The 17,363-nt window shown below is 42.8% G+C and overlaps 1 protein-coding gene across 1 annotated transcript; it reads right to left on the bottom strand.

Annotated features, from left to right (window-relative positions):
- Positions 1–1,140: 1,140 nt before the first annotated feature.
- Positions 1,141–3,301, bottom strand: Twist1 (twist basic helix-loop-helix transcription factor 1). Its single transcript, NM_011658.2, has 2 exons — positions 2,334–3,301; positions 1,141–1,802 (listed from the first exon to the last, which is right to left on the bottom strand). Exon 1 carries the CDS (start codon positions 2,992–2,994, stop codon positions 2,374–2,376), a length of 621 nt encoding a protein of 206 aa, NP_035788.1. The 5' UTR covers positions 2,995–3,301; the 3' UTR covers positions 1,141–1,802; positions 2,334–2,373.
- Positions 3,302–17,363: the final 14,062 nt, after the last annotated feature.

Raw genomic sequence — 17,363 nt, 5'->3', positions numbered from 1 at the left:
CTAATATTTTACTATAACTGGAGGCTCCTTATTGTAAAATGTGGCCTAAAAATATTCACAACAATTATCTTACAATGGTGTCATGGCAACATTTGGTACTGTTGTGTGAAGAGTGAAAGAAAAACCTTCAGGTAATAAAATAATCTCCAGTTATGTAAATGCAATTTACCTGGAGATGCAGGCTTATCTAAGTGATTGTGTGCATTAGGCACCTCAATCATTTCCAGCCTGGAAAACCCCTGTTTGTATGTGAATGTATTAACATGGTCAAAAAATTAAGGACTAAACCGATTTTTAAAAATCACTAGTTTAATGGTTAAAAACAAAGACAAAAACTATGCTTTTGTCCCAGAAATATCCTGACAGAAATAAAACCCAGCACCATCTGTCCTTGTTTTACGGAGCTTCAGGTGTGTGTGTGTGTGTGTGTGTGTGTGTGTGTGTTTGTGTGTGTGTACATGGTCCTAACTAGAGGCTGAATTAAGAATTATACTCGCTCCTGAAATTACAAGGGATACCAAAAATTTGGTTATTTATTTTACCCCACAGATGTATATTCTGTATGTATATTTTAGGAGAACGATTTCCATAGAGTTAACATTAATAGAGCAAATGTTTTTTCTTTTTTAACCAATATGACGGTGGCTATCATTCATTCACTCAAGAAGTAAGCAATCACACAACTGTCTCTTGATGATTTAAGTTTTCTACATAGATAAAGTATATATACATATATAATGTATGTATTGTTTTCATTAGCACATTGGCATTTCTCAGAAATGGAAATGAAGGAAAAGACAAAAATCCATAGTGACAAGGAAATAAAACTGGTATCACATTGCTTATTTCAGTGCTTTAGTTCGGTAAGAAGTAGGTGTTAGCAAATCTGTTCAACCTTTGCTGCCCCAAGAACTAAGGCATGGAGAGGCTGTGAGCCCTGCTGAACGCCAAGCTGTAATAATATTAGAGCTGTCTTTTAAATAGCTGGCTGTCTCCGTCAGTAGCTGGTTTATTTGAAGTTTTCACTTCTTTGTTTATATTAGTCCCCCAACTCCCTCCTAGATGCCCCTAGAGTTAAACAAACAAGTATTTACCACCAAGTTAATTCTGAGTCTTAAAAATATAGACCAAACTTTAAAGTTCTTAAAATTTTTCAATCATATTTATTTATTGCAGAAAAATAATATACAAAAGATATTTACAAAACAGTCATAAAAATATGAATGCATTTAGACACCGGATCTATTTGCATTTTACCATGGGTCATCAATAAATAAATAGAATGTTGTCTTTTGTAATTTATGTTTTTCTTTTCCTTCAGAGGAAGTATGGTTTTTAAGGAATTCACTGACTATGATTTTGCAGGCCAGTTTGATCCCAGCGTTTTTATTTCTAAAGGTGTTAAAATTCCTCTGATTGTTACCATTTTAAAATGGAGCCAGTCCACAGGGATGCCTTTCCTGTCAGTGGCTGATTGGCAAGACCTCTTGAGAATGCATGCATGAAAAATAAAAATAAAACATTCTTCGTCAAAAAGTGGGGTGGGGGGACACAAACGAGTGTTCAGACTTCTATCAGAATGCAGAGGTGTGGGGGGTCTGCTGCTGCCCCTCTGGGAATCTCTGTCCACGGGCCTGTCTCGCTTTCTCTTTTAAAAGTGTGCCCCACGCCCTGATTCTTGTGAATTTGGTCTCTGCTCTTCTAATTTCCATGAAAATCTTTGTCATATAGATTTATTTTTAGTTATCCAGCTCCAGAGTCTCTAGACTGTCCATTTTCTCCTTCTCTGGAAACAATGACATCTGCAAAAACCCAGAGGGGAAAGTCGGTTATTGAGGATGTCTCTGTGGCTGTTTTCTATGACCGCTAAGCCCTGTTATCACTACCAGCGAGAATTTTCGCTGAACAACCTGGAAGGATTTCAGCCCAAGGGCAAGAGGAAGTGGGTGGGCGGAAAGGAGGGGGTGGAATTTGGAAACAGTTGTTTTAAGAAGGGAATTTTAAAGAAGAAAGAAAGGGGTTTGGGGGATGGCGTTTTGGGCACAAGGCCCCTATGCTTGACTTTCTCAATCTTCTGTCATGCACACCCCCGCACGCGCACACACACATACACCTCTCCTGGGCACACTGGTTCTCCCCGACCCTAGGACCTGTTTCCCCTGTGGGGACTGAACTGCTTGCCAGGGATGCGGGTGGAATGAGGTGGCGGTGCCTGGCTAGGTGGAGGGCAGCGAGGAGAGTGGAGGGGGATGGGGGGGGGATACCCAGCACGGTGGCGAGGTGAACAGGGGACCCGCGGCCTGGCCCGATCGATCCCTGGAGCCGGTCCTTACCTAGGTCTCCGGCCTGCAGAGGGGGTGGGGAGCTCCGCTGCTAGTGGGACGCGGACATGGACCAGGCCCCCTCCATCCTCCAGACGGAGAAGGCGTAGCTGAGCCGCTCGTGGGCCACATAGCTGCAGCTTGCCATCTTGGAGTCCAGCTCGTCGCTCTGCAGGACCTGGTACAGGAAGTCGATGTACCTGGCCGCCAGTTTGAGGGTCTGAATCTTGCTCAGCTTGTCCGAGGGCAGCGTGGGGATGATCTTGCGCAGGGCGGCGAACGCCTCGTTCAGCGACTGCGTGCGCTGGCGCTCCCGCACGTTAGCCATGACCCGCTGGGTCTGCAGCTCCTCGTACGACTGCGGGCTCCCGCCCCCGCTGCTGCTGCCGCCGCCGCCGCCACCACCTCCGCCCGCGCCGCCGCCGCCGCCTCCGCCCGCAGATTTCTTGCCGCGCTTGCCCTGGGCCGGGCTGCCTGGCTCGTCGCCGCCTCCGATGCCCCCGCCCGTGGCCCCGCCGGGCCCCGCGCTGCCGCCCGCGCTGCGCCGACTGCTGCGTCTCTTGCGAGCCCCGCGCTTGCCGCTCGCCGGCTGCTGCCGGTCCGGCTCCTCCTCGCTGTTGCTCAGGCTGTCGTCGGCCGGAGAGACTGGCGAGCTGGACACGTCCTGCATCATCTCGCGGGCGGCGACGTGCGGCCTCGCGGAGCCGGGACGGGGGAGGGTAGAGCAGAGGAGCGGGGCGCCCTAGCCCGCCAGCTTCCCCGCGCTCGGCGCCGGCCCGGGCGGTGCGGCCCGGAGGACGCAGGGAGGCGGGATGGGGGTGGGGGGACCTCCGCGGGGAGGGCGCTGGAGGCGGGGAGGGAGGCGGGCGGGGGAGGGGACGGTGTGGAGGGCCCCGAGGTCCAAAAAGAAGGCGCCCGACGGCCGCAAGCGCGCCCCGTTCCGGCCTGGCGCAGCCGGTGCCGGTGCTGGCGAGCCCGCGAGGTGTCTGAGAGTTGGGCGCGGGCTGTGGACTTGGCGGCTCTTATACCTCCGTGCGGGCGGAAAGTTTGGGGGCAGCGGTGTCATTGGCCTGACGTGGGGAGGAGGGACTTTTCGAAGTTTTATAGGAAAGTTTCCTCTTTCCAGCCCCCCTCCCTCGCCCCCTCCCCCCTTGCTCGGGGTCTAACAATTCGTCCTGCGAACCATTCAAAACCGACCTGGCCCGAGCGGCCAGCCCCTGCGCCCGCCTCTCCCCTCCCTCTCCCCCCCCCAGCTCTCCCCCTCCGCTTCGGGGAGGACGCGGGGCGATTTCCTTCCGCGCCAGAGCGCGCCCAGCGCCCCCGCACCCGAGCACAGCACCGCAAACAGGGGACTGTCTGGGTCGCTGTTGCAGTCTCCCCCTCCCCAAGTGGCTGTGACAGCAGTAGTGGCAAGCGGCTTCGACGCTCTGGGTGATGTCCCATCCCGCCTGGGATCCCTCGGAGTTCTCCGGGCCCTTTGGGGGTGGCTCGGGCCCGGGCTGCGAGGCAAGAAAAGTTTCAACAACCGAGTCCATCTAACGGTCAGGTAGAGGAAACCTCTAGTCGGAAACCTCTAGTCCCAAGGGATTCCCCGCGGCTGCCTGGCCCTGTGGTCGAGGGCGGTTCTCAAGACGTGGCCACATCGTGGGCGCTATGGATCTGCGCCCTGGCCTGCCGTGTCACCCCTCCCGGAGAAACGTCTGGGCTCTCCTTTCCTGCTACGGTGACCCAATCTAAAGTTTCCCTGCTCTCAGAGGACTGTGCTTCCAAAGGTGCTGGACCTAGGCTGGAGTTCATTCTTTTACAGAGAAAAGCCTTGTTCTTTTGAAGGGAGCAAAGCTAGGGAAAGATAGAGCAGCCTTGGTGCTCCACGCTGCCAGCCCTAGGTGGAGGAGAACCTTGAGAACATTTCATGTCCGCTAACTCCAAATTAAGCCCTGCATGCTAACCTTGGGTAGTCCATACATTTAAGGTGGGGGATCAATATTCTCGTCTTCCTAGGAGATCTTGTGAGTAGTTATGCTCCCGGTGCCTCAAATGCACTCAGCCATGTTGGTTGATTGCAAGCGGTTTTTTTTGTTTTTTTTTTTTTGTTTTGTTTTTTTTTTTTTTTTTTTTTTTACCAAATACCTTGAAACCCCAAAAAGGATTCTGGAAAAGTGGAAGCAGAGAGGTTAATGAGCAAGAAGGAGAGTGGCTATGGAAGCCAGTGATTGCAGGGCTCTTTACATTTTTTAAATATGTTTTATTTATTTATTTCTGTTTTTTAAGTAGGATGGGGATTTAGGGAGCCGGTACAAGGTGATCTCTTACTCAGAAAGGCAATTCTGGGTCCGGAGGAAGTAGCCAGAGTTTCAGGGGCAGAGTTTGCGGGCGTGGAGGTGAGCGTCTCGAACTCCTGCCCTGTTCCCAAGCTGAGGACCTTGCTAAACGCCCAATCCCCACTCCCCTGGCCAATCCCCCGGGAAACTGCCAGCTCAGCAAGTGCCCCTTTCTGGGTTGGACCAAAGGTCGCGGCCACCGACTTCCTGAGAAGCTGGAGGCCGGAGCCCCTGCGACGCAGGGCAGGCCACGTGGCTGGGTCCTGCTGAAGCTCTCAGCTGGGTCCCGGAAACTCTGGGGTGTGGAATGCCTGAGGCTAGTCCGAGGACTCAGCCTTTGTAGAGAAAGCTCTCTTCTGAGGCCAGTAAACCCGACTGTACTTTCATCCGAGTAGAGACCCCCCCCCCCCCTCCCCGGGCTTACCCTGCACCGTTTTTACTGATATCCAGAGACAATGACCACAGTGTGCCAACTGGCCGGCCTCGCCCGCCGCTACCATATTTTAAAATGACAGCCTGGCTGAAAACCAGATTCTACTTGACCTCCACTTAATTTTAATAGCTCGTAGCCAATTCTTCTCAAAATAAAGCCACTCCTGCACCCTTGCATTTGCATTTTTCACCGACAAGAATTTATCTCTTGGAAACAAAACGTGGCAGAAATTCTGCCGCATCCTCTTACCCAGTGCTCTCTTTTCTAAATATGAATTTCAGAGTATCTCGTAATTGGGTGACTGCGGAAATCTCGATTCACCCTTTATTAATATCAACCTCAAAAGATCTATTTTTTATTTTAGCTGAGTGTTAAAAATATTTCAAAGACAACGAATGACAGGAACCTTTTCTTCATTGGGAATCAAGGCTAAGGAAGACGAGGAGGAGATCAGGAGGTGTACTCCAGAAAGGGAAATGGTTCAGAGGGAAGAGTTGTAGCAGGTGAGGAGAAATAGTACCCAGGCAGAGAGCAAGTGCACCTTTCTTAAGACTTCCAATCTGCAGGCCAGCCCTGATGCTGCACTGAGGGAGGCTTCTGTCCTTATCATAGTGTTAGATCCCCCTTCCCCGGACTGGGCCAAGGCAAATCTCCTGAAACCAAAATACTCTGAAGATAATTTTAAAAGAATGGCCCAGGTCATTCTCTGACTTATCTTTCAAACAGGGTTACAAGAAATGTATTTAAGCTTTGAGAAGAAATTCCTCCTGAACGTCTTCAGAAGCAATGAAGATGAAAGTACTTGTTAAGTGGGGTTAGAACTTACATTTTGAGCAGAAAGCGGTGTCTTACCAGGCGAATCAACTCTCAGCAATGGCTAGGGTTAGTGCTGTGCAAACCCTGACAAGCTGAGATGGGCTGCTCACTCTGCTGCCTTCAACGACTTAAAACGTTTTTCTAAATGGATTTTTTTTTTCCTGGTAAGAATGGATGACAAGTCCCTTGTGTGACCACAAGTCTGATACTCACCGATGTGACAGTTTGTGCTTTGCACAGTGCTTCAGCCTAACATCTGAGACTCGACTTTTTGATTTTCGTCTTCTAAGTAAAACAGTTTTATGGCTTCTCCTCTAAGGCTTCTGTCAATCTGGTGACTTTCTTTGGAAATGTTAGGTTAATTAGGATCTAGCTCACTTTATTTTTTAAAAAGATCCTCCTAAATGATCCCTGAAAACAACAACAAATGCTTTGTACTGGCAGAATTCACAAGGGGCTTTGTTTTCAGGCTGCAAACTGGGTGCTTGCAGTTCTTCCTGGGGGAGGGAGAGAGGGAGGGGATATAGATATAGATAGATAGATAGATAGATAGATAGATAGATAGATAGATAGATAGATAGATAGATAGATATAGAGATAGAGATAGAGATAGAGATAGAGAGAGAGAGAGAGAGAGAGAGATAGAGAGATAGAGATAGAGATAGAGATAGAGATAGAGATAGAGATAGAGATAGAGATAGAGAGATAGAGATAGAGATAGAGATAGAGATAGAGATAGATATAGATATAGAGATATCAGCAAGCTGGTAGGTTTCAGAGTTGGATTTGTACAAAAGCTAAGTGAACCCTCCACACTGGTTCTCCAGTCTTCTCTCCTCTGAGGTCAGATGACAAGTTATCTGTGTTTACCTTGAAACTCATTCCTTTGCATTGCTTAGGTGAAGCCCAGGAGCCTTCTCACAGGAGGGGGCATATGTTAGAAGGCTCCGGTTCATTAGGTATGAGGTGAGGTTGCACGTCTTAGATTTCATCCAATTTTGACATTCCACAGGAACTTCCCAGTTTGATATTTCAAAGGGATACTTTTTGCTAAAGTGTCATATGAAGTCTGCATCAGTCCCAGTGGTACCCATCACACCTGGTTTGCAGATAGCCTTAGTGATATTTGAGCATCTCGGTCCTGCTGATGATAGTGTAATTCATGAATTAACAGATTCTATTTTCATCATCCTGAATTTCTGTAATAATACGGAGCTAAAGTTATACAACTTGAAACTTTTAATCAAGGAGGTGAAAGACTGAAAAGCAAAAGAAACAAAGAACTCCTCAGATGAGCAAATAAAATGTAAATCAATGTTAATCACTAGAATATCTGACATTGAAATGAGGGTCGGATTAGGAATTGCGGAATACACATGGAGGGATCAATGGCTCTAGCTGCAGGCATAGCGTATGTAGCAGAGTGGGTGAACACCCTCATAGAAGCAGGGGGAGAAAGGGTAGGATAGGGGGTTTTCTGAGGGGAGACCAGGAAGGGGAATGACATTTGAAATGTAAATAAATTTAAAAAACCAATAAATTTTAAAAAAAGAAAACCAAAAGTCTTGTATTTCCTGAAGGAAGAGCAAGACCCAGGCAGATGAATACATAGTCTTATATTTTTCTCTTGATTTTATTTTGTTGTTTTCATGCTTAGAGTAAGTGGGGCTTGGAGAGTTGCTATCACAACCTCTAGTTGGCATGACACTCCCCAGTTATCTTTGAGTCTCTCTGATAACTGAAGAAACAATCCTATGAAATACAAAACTCTTCAGGACATTTTACCATAATCACATTCCTGCTGTGTAACCATTTAAATATCTCCTTTTCAGCCATCCAGTGCTCAGCAATTGCAGTAGAAACCGGTCAATTCAAATGGCTTTTTTGGTTTTGGTTACACATAACTTTCGTCTCTCTTTTCTCTGGGAATATCCCCTCCATCACTCCTACTCTCAGCCCTCCAAAGAAGGTTGTTCCTGAAGCCTTAAGCCCAACTCCCATTGTTAGATTTGGTTCTTCCTGAAGAAAACATGTTGTTTTTGCCAGTGACCACAAGAGGACACAATTTCCTAGGAACGTTGCTTAAAAAGAAACTCAGAGACAATCACAAAATAGCAAATAAAAAATAAAATAAAATAAAGAAAAGAAAGAAAAAAGAAAAGAAAAGCAAGCAATCCATTAATGTCACTTTAGAGATGTCCACTCCTGTGTCAGTTTTATTAATTTTCAAAAGAATAAACACAACATAAACTTCAGTCATTAGGTGTTTTATCTATTTACCCCTTATTGTGAAACTTGGAGGAAATTTAACATTTATGGAAAATGTTAAACCTTTAATGTTATAGTTAAAAGAAAATATTTATTTTTGACAGAGTTTGTAAAAAGGTCTTGAAGTTCTCTTCTTTTAGAATCATGCTTAATAACAAAAGAAGAGTTTTTAAGAATTATGAGCTTTTCAAAATTCTTAGGTTGGGTATGTTGATGTATGTTTAAGATCCCAATATGTTTGTGGATGAGGCGTAGGATTGCTTAGAGTGAGCTATGAGGTGTATGCTAGACCTGCCACTAAACTACAGTGAGATACTGTTTCAACAAAATTTTCTCTTGAATGAATTTGCAATATTTTTTTATATAGAAAGGCAGATTAAATCTGGGTTTTTTTTTTTTTTGGTTTTGTTTTTTTTACAAACTGTCAAATAAGTTTGAATCCACGTGTTAGGTAAATAAAATTATTTTGCAACAATTGTAGGATTACTTACGGTCTTCACTCTCTATTATTATTACATTAAAATTATTATGCACAATCTATGGTTAGTTTATTCCTCCTCTTAGCCCCTTCATGCAGTGAAAATAACCTGAGACTAAATACCTATAATTCTTACACTCAGGAAGTAGAGACAAGAGAAACCTAAGTTTGAGGACACCTTGGGAGAAAAGTGAGAACCCCAGCTTAAATAGGTTTTATAACAGTTTATTACTTTGTAAATTGAAATAAATACTTCTTGCTTTTCTGAAAGAATCACATCATATTGTTCTGTTTCCATGACAGCAGGGTTTAGGGATCCTGAGTCACTCACTGTTAAACTCTCACTGGTATTGTGTTTTTCATAATATCCCCTGATACTCTGCTCTTAGGTATGGAGCAATTGATTAAAGACTTATTTTAAAAAATAAAAAGAAACAAGGAAAGAAAAGAAGACAAAGAAGAGGAAAGCAAATAAAAACAAGGAAAAAATGTGGAGAAAAGCATGGTAGAGGACCTGGAGAGAGGAAGAGGTGGGGAAGCCCTGGCTCTGGCAAATGGAGAATGATGAGCAGAAACAGTCTGAAGTCTTCTGTGTAGAAGCACACAGCATACAAAAGTACAAGGAGAGAACAAAAGACCTAAAAGAGCAAGGAAGAAATGGGCACAGGGATACCATAGAACACCAGCATTGTGCAGGTAGATTTATGTTTGTTCTTAGGCATTATTTCAAGTATTTTTTCCCATCCTTTGGTAGAACCAGTTAGTTAAATAAAAATCCCAATCATTGTTGTCCAAGACATAAGAACATAAAGACAGGTTGAAAGCTATGAAACATTTAATTATTTATGATGTTCGTCTACTTGGGTATACATTCTCTTATGTGAGAGTCGGCATGGTAATATGCTCTCATTACTGGACCTCAGGGAACGTTTATCTGGGGGGAAGACTCACGTCATTACTTCATGGAAATGCTATTAACTGTGATACAGTTTCAGAAGGCTCATAGCAATCAGTTAGACCCTTGGATCATTTGTTATTTTCCACTGAACCTAACTATCGAAGGGAAGATGGATGCTTCCTCAGTAGTCAGAAGAACTCAGTAACTTTGCCTTCCTACACAGCGCTTCAGTAAATGAGGCTTGTTCCCATTCAGTCTGTTAGAGAACATGAGACATTGATTGTCAGGTTCTGAGTCTTCTAATAGTACATTCTAGAGACTTGAATTCTGGTTTCTACTGGCACCAGTTAACTGCAGTATGGGTGTTGCTGTAACCATTGATAGCTCTAATTATGTTAGGTACAAGAGTACCTAATACCTAATTATATCTAATATATCTACCATAATTTAATTTATTATGATAATTTAACTAATGAGTTAATCCTTAACATCAAGTCACAGAACAATAGAAAATAAAATATGATTTATGTAAATGAGGAATTTAAAGAGTTCTGGTTTACATCTGCAAAGAGTGCCCACAAAGAAGGCTGAGCCTGGACTGAGGTGGTAAGGATGATTTGTAGATCTGTACACTTGGAAAATTCCTTGATTCACAGTCAGACCTCCCTAAGAAGGCTTTCCCAGAAAGGAAAAGCTCAGAGATCAAACTGAATTACAAATGACATGAGGCATGGTTCATTGAGGCAGTCTGAAACATATCGGGAAGGGGGATCTACATACAGCTTGGCTACTGGCTGTTCTAGGGTAGGCTAGGGGTTGGGGGCAGGAGGGGTTACACGATCATGTGTGTGGCTTTTTTCCTTTCTTTCCATCAGCCTTTCCTATTGACAGTGTGCTTGAGGGGTCAAAGGGAAGGATACACAATGATGAAGGGTGTCTAGAGCTCATGTGCAGTTGCTGAGAGACAAGGCAGCATCCTTATCGACAGCTAGGACTTGGCACAGCCTGGCAAGACTTTAGATCCTATCTTTCCATCTTAGTCAGGAGTTAAGTAAGACAGAATGGGCGCCATTACTAAAGAGCCTATCTGTGACCCTGTACTTGCACAAGTTCACCATAAATACAGCTTTGCTGTGAGCTTATGACTATTTGATGCTCCTTGATCTTCCTCTTCCTCTCTGCTTGGTGTATTCACAGCCCCCACTACTTAAGATGCTCTTCAAGCCACTTGTTTCTGGGTGAGTGGTAGGATTCTCTAGCAGGCATGGATATTCCTAAGTAGGGTAGTAATCAAACATTGCAGGCTTCCTGAAAGACATTTAGCCACACTTCAGTCCTGAGGGACGACGAGACGAGATACAAAGCAGCATCTTACGGTCCATAGTTTTTCACGGATAGTTTGACAGGACCTGAACTGAGTTTGGAAAATATTGAGGAGGAGAAAGAGAACTACAGTAAAGCTTGAACAAGCTGTCAGTCTGCCATTTTATGTCCTTCGCAGAAAAAAAGTTATTGACTGTGCGTGAGCTGGAAAAGGAAGAGGGGCTTTCAACTGTGCAGTTAAAACAAAACAAAACAAAACAAACCTAAACTGTCTGCAACAAAAAGTAAAAGTGAAGCAACCACTTTAGAGGCTTTGGCCATCAAAATAAGAAAGCAGTTCTTTAAGCACTAAAAAACCAGTTCTCTTTTCTGATTTCTTGGGCAGGTCATCACCTAAGGAGACTCTGTTCTGGACATAACATGAAGATGTCTGTCTAAGTCAGGCTTTCTATTCCTGCACAAACATCCTGACCAAGAAGCAGTTGGGGAGGAAAGGGTTTATTCGGCTTACACTTCCATACTGCTGTTCATCACCAAAGGAAGTCAGGACTGGAACTCAAGCAGGTCAGGAAGCAGGAGCTGATGCAGAGGCCATGGAGGGATGTTCTTTAATGGCTTGCTTCCCCTGGCTTGCTCAGCCTGCTCTCTTATAGAACCCAAGACTACCAGCCCAGAGATGGTCCCACCCACAAGGGGCCTTCCCCCTTGATCACTAATTGAGAAAATGCCTTACAGTTGGATATCATGGAGGCATTTCCTCAACGGAAGCTCCTTTCTCTGTGATAACTCCAGTTGTGTCAAGTTGACACAAAACTAGCCAGTACGATGTCACTTCATCCAAAGTTTTAGACCTGCCCCCCACCCCCAGACATGTGGTAGACCACACCACAATAGTGTCTTGAAACATGGGCAATGCTGATTTTTCTGTGATATGTGTGAGCTTCTCCACTTGAGAACAGCTAGGCTGGGAGACCATGGTTACAAGCTTAGTGAGAAATGATCTCTACTTGCAATTGATTGGCAGCAGCGGATGGGAGGAGTTTCAAATCTTGTTAGGTTCGGTGTATATTTTGAAGTCAGAGCCATCAGGATCTACTAACGGGAGTCAAATCAAAGGCAACTCAGGCCTCTTGATCTGAGCAGTAGAAATTGGGGAGCTGGCAGCCACAGGGATGGAGAAGGCTGTGGATGGAACACATTTCAGGGAGACAGTTCAATTTCAGACATGTTAAATTCAAGTTGTCAGCTAGAAATCCAAGTGGAATTGGGCAGGCAGTTGAATATGTGAGTCTGAAGTTTGGGAGAGAGGTCTGAACTAGAGAGAAAATTTGGAATTCATTAGCATAGAAATGGCTTTTTAAGCTATGCGACTGGGAGAGTATGATGGTGCACAAGAAGAAAAGATGAGGGCTGAAAATAAAGAAGACTCAGATTACTACTGTGGAAAAAAATAAGGCAGAGAGGAGCCATGGGAATTAATAAAGAGATTACAGTTTTAAGTAGGATGGTAGTCTTGAAAATGGAGACAATTCATTTCCCTAAGAACAAGCAAGAACAAATTGAGAAGTTATAATAGTAATAGATACAATACAGAAAGGTATTCAAAGTTGGAGAACTAAGACAGAGTTCATGCACGAGGACACTGTACTATACCCTGGGCCAAGACAATGAAAGCAGGATCTATAGCCATGAGTGTTCTCAGAGCACCATTAAAGATTACCTATTCTAAAGGCATTAAATAAGGAAGAGTACCTTTAAGAAATGAAAATTCCACAACTCACCTGTTTTCAGAGCAGATGCTAAATGGATGTTGTATCCCAGCCAAGACTATACAATATTGAATCAGTAACAAACGTGAAAGCAACAAAGTCTGACCAGTTGTTAAAAATTATATTAAATACAGAAGTAAGCAAGATATCTTTTTTTCAAAGATCTTATAAAGTATTTAGTTATAATTGTGCACTTAACTCCTGAGAGTTGAGGAAGGTAGTCAAAATACAAGAAAATGACCAGGAAAGTTTGTACTTAGAGGTTAACTGAGAAAGAAAACCTGAGTATAAATACTTAGCTGAGTTAGCGCCAAATATGTGTCTAATAGAAAATATGGGCAGATATGTAATGACTTTTAAATTCTTAATCGTTGCTAGGGTTTATTTCCATGAGTACTTAGCATATCTTAAGTTGTCAATAAGAAAACTCTTAGATTGATGAGGAATTTTAGCAACCAAGATAACAAACCCCAAAACTTTTCTATATACCAACAAAAGGCATTCCTACTTAAAAAAAAAAAAAAAAAAAAGAAAAAGATAGGTTGTACATAGTGGTACATGCCTTTCCCCAGTGCTTGTGAGATAAAGATAGGCATACCACTGAGTTTGGTCAACATAGCATGTTGCTTGCCAGCCAGAACTACATAGTGCGACCCTTTCTCAAGAAAGCAAAACCCAAAGTTAAAAAATTAAATGGAATGTCTTTCTAGGGGTGAATAAAGAGTTTAGAAGTTAGAAGTATCCTCTGTTTCTGCAAAAGACCTAGGTTTGGTTTCCAGAACCCATATGGTTGCTCACAACTGCTTATACCACGAGTTTTGTGAGATTTGACATACTCTGTCAACCTTTTCAGGCCCCTGCCCACATGTGATGCACACATACATATTTGCAGGCACACATACATACAGATAGAGTAAAGAAATACTTGGGAATAGAGAGATGGCTCAGCAGTCAGGAACACTTGTTACACTTTCAGACAACGCAGATTGGATCCCCAGCACCCAAGTGACTTCTCACAGCCATCTGTAAGTACAGCATCAGGGCATCTGGTGGCCTCTTCTCAAGTTCATGAGCACCAGGCATGCATGTGGTGCCTAGACATATATGCAGGCAAAACATAGATACACTTTAAATAAAAATAATGATATAAAAATTTAAAAAATGAAACAGGAAAATGATCCTGTTCACAATACCGTCAAAATAGAAAGACAGACAGACCTGACCAAGGAGATGAAAGACCTCTGCAATGAAAAGTTGGAAAGACTGAAGAAAGTGAGCCCCAAGAACTCTTCACACTCACAGATTGCCAGAATTAACACTAAAAAAGGACCTGTGCTGCCAAAAGCTGTTTCGATCTTTAGCATAATTTCTATCAAGTTTCCAATGGCATAGATCACAGAAATAGAAAAACAAACCTTAAAGCCCATACAGAAACACAGTAGACACTGAATGGCTCAACCAATGCTGAACACAAAGAGCAGTGCTTCAAGCATCCCATAGGAGACATTAGGTATACTATAGAGATACAGTGACACGGTCAACACAGTCTCAAGCGCAAAAACAGATTAATTTACTATGGGGCTAGGGCAGAGGGCCAAGAAACAAAGCTATGTAGCTACTGACACCTGATTTTCAACAAAGAGGGTAAGAGCATACTGTGTAAAAAAAAAAAAAGACAACTTCTTTAATAGATGAGGCAGTGTCTTAGCTTGGGTTTTATCATTGTTAAGGGGCACCATTGCCATGCTTAGAAAAGAAAACATTTAATTGTAGGTGGCTTACAGTTCAGAGGTTCAGTCCGTCGTTATCATGGTAAGAAGCACAGCAGTATCCTGGCTGACATGGAGCTGGAGGAGCTGAGAGTTCCTTGTTTAGATTCTTATGCACAGAAGAGTCTGTGTCACTGGATGTAGCTTGAGCATAGGAGATCTCAAAACCCACTCCCACAGTGACTCACTTTCTCCAAGAAGTCCACACCTACTGCAACAAGGCCACACCTACTAATAGTGCCACTCCCTATGACCAAGCATTCAAACACAAGAGTCTATAGAGCCTACACCTATTCAACCCCCCACATGCAGATAAGACTGGAAATCCACATACGGAAGAAGGAAACTAGAACCCCGTCCCTCACATCATATGGAAATGAATTCTGAGTGAGTCAAAGACTTTTATGTCAGCCATGAATCTTTCCAAAGACTGGAAGGAAAACAGAAGAAAATACTTGAAGATCTAGAGATATGCAAAGAGTTTTTGAACTGGACTCCAGTAGGTAAGGATAATAGCAAGAACTAACAAGTTCGATTGCGTCAAACTCTCAAAGCTTCTGCACAGCAAAGCAACCAAGCCGAGTAAAGACAGTGCAGAATGAGAGTGAGTGGTTGAGAGCTCAACACAGACAGGGGATTAATATTCAGATTGTGTGCAATCTAAACAGCTATTCACCCAAGTAATAAATAATGCAATCTATAAATGGGAAAACAAACTAAATATAAAAAATTCAGAAGAATCCATGAAGATAATGGGGAAAAGGGGTCCTTTGTACCTTCTTAATTACATTGTAAATTAGGGCCATTGTAGAAAACAAAAATCCAAACTCTGTTGAGATTCTTTGTTACCCAGACCAACATTCCTATCAGGAAGAAAATAAAAACAAACACAAAAAGTACTAGTAAAGAAATAGGAAAAGAGACACTGTGTGACACACTGTCTCTGATTATCTTAAGAGAATTACATTCTAAAGGCCTGAGAAATGACTGGGCAAACCATGGTATGTAGGAGGGTTTCACTGAACACCATTACACTGCAGAAAGTAAGGACAGAGAAGAACACAGATACTCTGTCATACTTCATACTTCACAAAACTCTTCCCATACTTGATTGGATTTGGGTGGGTTGGTGAGTAGGAGGAGAAGGGAGGGGATACTGGGTTTTCAGAGGGAAAACTAGGAAAGGGGATAACATTTGAAATGTAAATAAAGAAATTATCTAATAAAAAGAATAAAAGAAAACAATTTTTAAAAATCACAAAAACAAAATTATACTCCAAAGTGCTAGTGAGGTCATCAGGAGAAAATGTCTTTTGAACTTCTTTAATGAAAATATAAATATAGTGCCACTGCAGAAACCAGGGTGGAAGAACCTCCACCCCCTGATATGATTCATCTCTGGATATATTATACAAAAGGCAACAGTATCATTATGCCTCAAAGATATACCCATGCACATCCATGTTTATTCATACACCATCATTATAATGAGGCTTTGGAATTAACTTATGTACTAGTAATGGATACATACAAAGGAGTATTTCCCATATAAAAATATCACATATAAATAATCAAATTGCACTATCAGAGAAAATTGATACAACTACAAATCATTGGGTAAAATGAAATAAGCCAGATTCATAAAGACAGATACTCTATGTTTTCTTTCACAGGTGGAATCTAGACTTTATATTTTTATTTTTATTTACGTGCATTGTGTTTTGCCTTAGTTTATGTTTCTGTGAGGGGTTTTGAATTCCCTGGAACTGAAGTTACAGACAGCTTTGAGATGCCATGTTGGTGCTTGGAATTGAACCAGGGTCCTCTGGGAGAGCAGCCCGTGCTCCTAACTGCTGAACCATCTCTCCAGCCCTTAGACATTTTTTTTTAAAGACATGACATTAGAAGAAGGATTATGGGTAAAGGAAGAGGATCAGTGAGAGAGGGAGAATGGGGACAAGAGAGGAAAAAAAGGGTGACAAAGAATGGAGTATACTGCTTACGTGTGTGAAAACATGGTCATGAAAGCTGTTGTTTTCCCAGTATACACTAATACATTCTTCTGGAAATGTATGAGGAAACACACAAGCATGGATGCACACATACACACACTTACATGTACATACACATGATCTAGAAGAAGCCTAACCGTTACTGGAATGTGATTTGAAAGATTTTTCCTCTCTTAGGTTCATGAGAAAAGAACACTAAATATCTGAGGGACAGTATAATTTGACAAAATATGCATTAAATTATTTTACAGAGTTTTTAATACTTTCATGTATATGTTTACAATATGATAATAAAAATGAGTTACTGAAAATAATTTTATAAAAGGAATTTTTTCTGGTGGTAACATTACATGCTCTTGTAGTCTTTCAACATCTAACATAACACAAACATCCTTCTGATGATCTTCAGCAAACACATTTTTTTTTTTGAGCTGAGAAAATGCAAAGTTACTGAGAAGTGAATTGAGATTCTTATAATCTGAAGCTTGAAAATAAAGTGTGGTAAATGAAGTGCTGTTCTCTCAAGAGAACTGCTAAGCCCTCAAAAACCTTAAATGAAACATATACACTTAGTTGGGATGCTTTGCTGTCCCAATGGGAGGCGAGGGATAGCAACAAACCATTCATTGTCCATCAGTGACAATTCAGGAGTAATAATCTAAATCTGTTGTCAAAGAGAGAATAGTCACTAATGCATGAGTTAGGTACACTAAGTTTCTCACCGTTTTGCATCATTACATCATTGCCATCCTCTGAAGCATCAGAGCAGTACTTCAGGAGGTAAGTAAACTTGGGGTCCAGGAACGATGCGAGGTGTGCTGTAAACTGGAGTACGCAAAGGCACTGCATGTAACACCTGCTTCATCGTTCCAATTTCAACATGACCTCTCCTAGCTGAATTCCTAAGTTGTCCATCTTTGGTATTTGTTATAGGAATGGAGAGGTGGCTAATGTC

This window comes from Mus musculus, chromosome 12 (assembly GCF_000001635.26).
Source record: "Mus musculus strain C57BL/6J chromosome 12, GRCm38.p6 C57BL/6J".
In the NCBI taxonomy this organism is placed as follows: domain Eukaryota; kingdom Metazoa; phylum Chordata; class Mammalia; order Rodentia; family Muridae; genus Mus; species Mus musculus.
This window is presented reverse-complemented; position numbering and strand designations above follow the sequence as displayed.

Bases quoted from the DNA above. Each gene is read 5' to 3' on its own strand.
- Twist1 (NM_011658.2), bottom strand. From the start codon at position 2,994: ATGATGCAGGACGTGTCCAGCTCGCCAGTCTCTCCGGCCGACGACAGC.